The 6,242-nt window shown below is 45.5% G+C and overlaps 1 protein-coding gene across 5 annotated transcripts in view; it reads left to right on the top strand.

Moving 5' to 3' along the window:
- The window catches only part of OCIAD2 (OCIA domain containing 2), a 20,676-nt gene that overhangs the window by 7,723 nt on the left and 6,711 nt on the right, over positions 1 to 6,242 (top strand). For all 5 annotated transcript variants that reach the window (XM_003794596.3, XM_023515965.1, XM_023515962.1 and 2 more), the window contains exons 3-4: positions 1,334 to 1,430; positions 4,329 to 4,382. In XM_003794596.3, coding sequence (XP_003794644.1) covers positions 1,334 to 1,430; positions 4,329 to 4,382 — 151 coding nt within the window. The remainder of the gene's footprint in view (positions 1 to 1,333; positions 1,431 to 4,328; positions 4,383 to 6,242) is intronic.

The following is a 6,242-nucleotide window of genomic DNA, read 5'->3' as shown; positions in this document are numbered from 1 at the left end:
GGACAGTGTGGACTCAGAGGCATCGTGGGGAATTAAGCAGCTGTGAGAAGCAGTGGGGTACCAGCATGGATGGATCTTAAAAGCAGGAAGCAGAGTTGACACTTTTATATAAGGATGTAAAATATAATATATAAAACAGCACCATTGACATGAGCAAGAAGCCAGCACCCCAAGCAATGAGCATTTTGCAGGATTGCATAGAAATAAAAGGTGCGTGGTAGACATCCAGAATGGTTGCGATGGACCCAGAGAAATGAAAGCAGAGAATGAGAGTGAGACGGGTAACACAGATGCAGCTATGAAGGAGGAGAGATCATGAAAGATGGGGTTGGTCCAGATTAGAGGATATCAACATAGTAAAAAAATACTGTACAACAAGTAAAGTAATTGTCAATCATGTTCACAGATTGCATCAGAAATTATGCATATGCCACTTGTAAGTATGTAAAAGAAAACCTGTCAAGATTGAGAGTAATCTAGGTAGAATAATAAAAAGCTGTCTGTTGGTGAGTTCACAGTCTAAAACTGCAAGCAGCCGGACTTGGTGGCGGGCGCCTATAGTCCCAGCTACTCAGGAGGCTGAGGCAGGAGGATCGGTTGAGTCCAGGAGTTCTGGGCCACAGTGTGCTGTGCCCATCGGTGCCCATGCTAAGTTTGGCATGAGTAGGGTACCTCCTGGGAGCAGGGGCCACCAGGTTGCCTAAGGAGGGGTGAAACAACCCAAACAGAGCAGGTCAAAACTCCCATGCAGATTAGTAATGGAGTCGTGGCTGTGGATAGCCATTATACTCCAGCCTTGGGCACCATAGTGAAACCCCATCACTTAAAAAAATAAAAGTAAAATAAAAATAAAATGCTTGGAGGAGTACATATAAATAAAAATCACTTTTGTACTATGGTGATCTGAGTTCAGTGATGCCCCTTGTGTTAAATATTGTGCTGTGGGGGAAATCTCACCCAGGAGGCGACACTGGGCTGGATCTTAAGGGATCTGGTAGGAAGGGAGTCATAGAGCTCTGGATATAGTGAGCCAGGTGCACAGACACGTGGAGGTAAGGAAGGAAATGTGGCCTCCACAGTAAATCGGCCTGACCGCACATCTGCTCCGTGAGTCACTCCAGCTCTCCTACTGGGGGTCTCCCCCTGCCTAAATCCATCAGCCTTCCCAGCTGGAAACACTCACAGAAACTGGTCATCGCTCTGAGCTGGCCCCTGGCACGGAGCACAGGCCTCGGGGTAACAAGTGAAGAGACCTCCGGGTCCTCCTCCAGAGAAAACAAACAGGATGCTTTTCTGGTGATCTCAGTTAACTCCCCTGTGACCTTCTTTACAGAGCCTGTTGTTCTGTCCAAAATCGAAACTGCACATCCACAGAGGAGAGATCTCAAAGATTATGCGAGAATGTCAAGAAGAAAGTTTCTGGAAGAGAGGTAACTGCACCCCTCTTGATCTCAGCTAATGCCATGTTTGCTGCAACGAACTGCCTAGATATCATATTGGAATTGAGGTGATGTTTTTTTTTTAGAGTAGAAACTTAGATAAATCCCTGAAGAACTTTGATATTTGGGGATGTCTAGAGTTTAAATCCATATAGATTTAGAGACCTTTTCCAGTGCAGAGATAATAACAGATTAAGAAGCATTTTACCTCACATGGAAAAAAGTGATCCACCTATAACTCTTTCCTTTATGTGACCAAGAATGGGCACCATGAGTATTATTCAGAATTTCTTGACTCCCAAAGAGAAGAACTCCCTAATTTCTACTAGGCTCTAAGTTTTATAGAGTTCATAGTTCGTGGAGAATTATTCAGCTGTTAGAAGCAGTGGACCAGCAGCATGGCAGAGATTATAAGCATAGAGCTCAGAATAAATATTTTAAGAATAAAATAAACATATAAAACAGCACTATTTACACACACCTAAAATGCATGCACTCAAAACAGTCAGCATTTTCCGAAAAGTGAAGAAACAAAAACATTAGACACTAGATACCCAGAATAGTTGTGATGGTCAGAGAGGAATGAGATGAGTGAATGAGACAGGCACACCCAGGAAGAGGAGGGGCCTGAAGAGATCCCACCTACCACCAGTGAGGTAGTCGGGAGTGGAAAGCTTGGTTGCTCTTCCATTTGTCTTGAAGGAGCTGGAAAGAGCTAGATGTTCATCACTGCTCTCTGCTTGTGGAAAAAGTCATTCAACACATGTTGACAATCTAGAAACTACTTTGGCCAAGCTAAATTGCCTGTTTTAAAAACATAGCTAAACATTACACATGGTTAGCATGAATGTAGTCTTTTTTTTTTTCTTTTTTTTTTTTTGGAGACAGTCTCACTTGGTTGCCCCAGGCTAAAGTGTCCTGGCGTCATCCTTCCTCACAGCAACCTCAAGCTCCTGGGCTCAAGAGATCCTCCTGCCTTGGCTTCCTGAGTAGCTGGGACTACAGGTGCCCACCACAGCACCAGGCTAGTTTTTTGACTTTTTTGTTTTGTTTTGTTTTTAGTAGAGATGGAGTCCTGCTCTTGCTCAGGCTGGTCTCTAACTCCCCAGCTCAAGCAGTCCACCCTCCTTGGCTTCCCAGAGTGCCAGGATTACACACGCGAGCCACCAGGCCCATTTTGTAATCTTTAATTGGATCTTCAAGCAAATTCAAATTGTAGGACAAAATGTCACAAAGAATCAAAAAACAAATAAACAAAAGAAAAAAGTAAAAGGCAAGGGATTGTCCTTGATGAAAGCAGATTAGAGAGAGAGTGGATGGAGCACATGATCCCTAATTTTTTTTTTCGTTGCCCTGGGCAGAGTGCCATGGTGTCATAGCTCACAGCAACCTCAAACTCTTGGGCTTAAGTGATTCTCTTGCCTCAGCCTCCCAAGTAGCTGGGACTGCAGGTGCCCACCACGACACCTGGCTATCTTGTTGTTGTTGTTGCAGTTGTCATTGTTGTCCAGCAGGCCCGGGCCAGGCTCTAACCCACCAGCCTCAATGCATGTGGCCAGCGCCCTACTCACTGAGCTGCAGACACCAAGCCATGATCCCTGATTTTCTGAATTGGAAAAAACCCCATAATTTGGTGGACATTATTGGGTCAATTGGGGATATATGAATATAATTTGTGTATTAGTTCATACAGTTTTTCTTGATTATGAGTATTCAGGAAATACCAAAATGTTAACTATGCTAATAGGGTTGTGATCACGTGGGATGTTCTGGTGCTTAGCAGGTACCTGGAGAAGGGTCACGATGTTTGCAAATCTCAAATGGCCCAGAAAAAAGGCCAGGCATGGTAGCTAATGCCTGTAATCCCAGCACTCTGGGAAGCTGAGGCAGGTAGATCACTTGAGCTCAGTAGTTTGAGACCAGCCTGCGTAAGAGCAAGACTCCATCTCTAAAAACAGAAAATCTAGGGCATTGTGGAAGTGCCTATAGTCCCAGGTACTTGGGAGACGGAGGCAAGGGAATCACTTGAACCCAAGAGTTTGAGGTTGCTGTGAGTTGTGACTCCGTGGCACTCTACTCAGGGTGACAGAGTGAGACTCTTGTCTCAAAAAAAATAAGTCTCAGAAGAAGAAGAAAAAATAGAGATAAAGCAAATTTGGCAAATCATTCACAACTCATGAATCTAGATAAAGAGTACTCAAGAGTTCACTGTACTGCTCTTTACATTTACAAGGGATTGAAGAATTCAAAATATATGTGTAGCTAAAGGCAGCTCTGTGTACACACTAAGATACCTGTGTTGTGTGTGTAAGAATCTGGCGTGTTGCTGTTGGGCACATGTGATGGCAGAGGGGGGCAGTGTGGGGTCAGATGGGGTCAGGTCAGCTCTGTGCACCAGGTCGACTGGCTGGGGCAGATCCCACATCTCCAGCTGCCCTTAATAAATGTTTGCTGAGGCTCGGCGCCTGTGGCTCAAGCGGCTAAGGCGCCAGCCACATACACCTAAGGTGGCGAATCCCCAGCCCGGGCCCGCCAAACAACAATGATGGCTGCAACCAAAAAAATAGCCGGGCGTTGTGGCGGGCGCCTGTGGTCCCAGCTACTTGGCAGGCTGAGGCAGGAGACTCGCTTGAGCCCAGGAGTTGGAGGTTGCTGTGAGTGTGATGTCATGGCACTCTACCCAGGGGGACAGCTTGAGGCTCCATCTCAAAAAAATAAATAAATAAATAAATAAATAATAAATGTTTGCTGAGTAAATAAATAACAAATGAATAAAAACTCACTGCCAACGAAGGTAAGAGAAAAAAAAAGCTCAGAGCAATTCTTCCTGACTCTAGGTGGGGTGCCGATTTTAAACTGTCAGTATTAAAGGGTGTTTTTGTTTTACAGCTCTGCCATTTTCTCTTGTAAGCATGCTTGTCACCCAGGGACTGGTCTACCAAGGTAAAATTCCATATCTGTTAAATTATTTAACTTGAGAGAGTGCAGTTTTCTGTGACCCTCCTGGCAGCTTTTTGGCATGTGGCATTTATTTTCTGGTGAAGGATTCATTTTATGCACTCTTTAACCTATTGTCAGCCTAAGTTTCTGCCTCCCCAGAAGAGGTCCAAATCCCCAGAATGAAGGAATATATTCGACTGCAGGGCAAAGGGAAATTAAAGTTGCAGATGGAATTAAGGTTGTTAATCAGCTGACCTTAAAGGAGGGTGCCTGTCCTAGATGATCTGGGCAGGCCCAGTGTCATCAAAAGCGTTCTTAAAAGTGAGAGGCAGGATGAGAAGATGGAAAGAGAGAGGTGGGGACAGTGTGAGGAGTCAGCTCAACTTCCTGGCTTTGCAGAGGGAGCGGGGGTCCTGGGCCAGGGAGTGTGAGCAGCCCGTAGAGTTTGGAAAGGCAGGAGACCCGGGGAGGGCCTCTTCACCTACTTTTCCTGGCAATGGAGACCCATTCACTGTCTATGGCAAACATGTCTGGCTTCGTAAACTATCTTACTCTGTAAACCTATCTTTCTCTTTCTCAACAAAATGTGTTTCATGCCTGCCTTACTTTGGGGTATCAGGTCATTTTTCGACCAAGAGCACACCAAGAACCAAGGATGCAGGCAGCTGCCTAGAGCCCCAACATTGTAGGAGACAGGCAGCTGCTTAGAGCCCCGACATTGTAGGAGACGGCAGCTGCCTTGAAACCCAACCTTTTTGTGTGCCATGCCCTGAAGAAGCCTGACTTAGATCCATTCTGCCTGGACAAAGCAACTCAGGCTAAGTCAGATTACTAAGTGTTACTGAAAATGTCAGACTCAAATCATGGTAACAGCAAGAAGAATTTCTCTGAGGAAGAAACAGACGATGAAGAAAGTGTGATGTAGACGCTGGTTCTAGGTAAAGACGTCTCAAATACAGAATAAATAGAACCAACTATCTCTTCAACTTCAGATATTAAACCAAACAATCCCAAACAATGAAAAAAAAGTTCATCCACCTCTAACGAATGAACGGTTGAAAAGTTCCCCAAAATCTCAATGTAAAATACCAATTCTTCCCCTGCTGGCCATTTTTCCTCCCATTAGGAATGCGTGTGGAGGCAGGTTGTGAAACTGGTGCCGACAACTCAATTTGAGTGCTGATGGCAAGAAAATAGACGTTTTTCTGGAGCTTCAGAAGCATGCTTACCCTGAACATAGACATGATATTCCAGAAACATCAATGCAGGCCAGATTGCAGTCATCTTCTAGGAAACAGAGGCAGAGATCAGAGAGCCAGGCTTCAGGAGAGGTGCGAGGGGAATGTGAAAACACAAGAGACTGAATGAATCTAAGGCTGATGTCAGCACGGGAGTCTTCATTGGCATCGTGGGCAGGGATTCCCAGGAGACTCGGTCAGCTTACGGCTGTGAATCCACAGTGCTGTCTTGCTTCTGTGGAGGTCTTTCTGATGGAAGCCTGTGCTGCGTGGTCCGTGGCACCTCTCTCGGCAGACACAGAGGGCTGGGTTCCCCTACCGCCTCACGCAGGTCAGGCCTGGGTACCTGTCGCTCCCAGGAATATGATTTCTCTCTTCCTGTTACCAGCTGTACTTTCCCATCCTTGGGGCTAGAAGATAATATATCATGCCCTGACTGTTCTAAGAGGAATAAGAAGACAATGAAAAGATTAATGAGAGTGAGGGAACAGAAGCACTCTGCTTTGGACACAAAGCATTAGAGAGGCCAGCAGGGTGGCTCAGGTCTGTAATCCTAACTCAGTGGGAGGCCCAGGCGGGTGGCCAAGGATGAGACCCTGTCTCTACTAAAAAAATAGAAAAACTA

This window comes from Otolemur garnettii, unplaced genomic scaffold (assembly GCF_000181295.1).
Source record: "Otolemur garnettii isolate 467f Iridium unplaced genomic scaffold, OtoGar3 scaffold00083, whole genome shotgun sequence".
NCBI lineage: Eukaryota > Metazoa > Chordata > Mammalia > Primates > Galagidae > Otolemur > Otolemur garnettii.
This window is presented reverse-complemented; position numbering and strand designations above follow the sequence as displayed.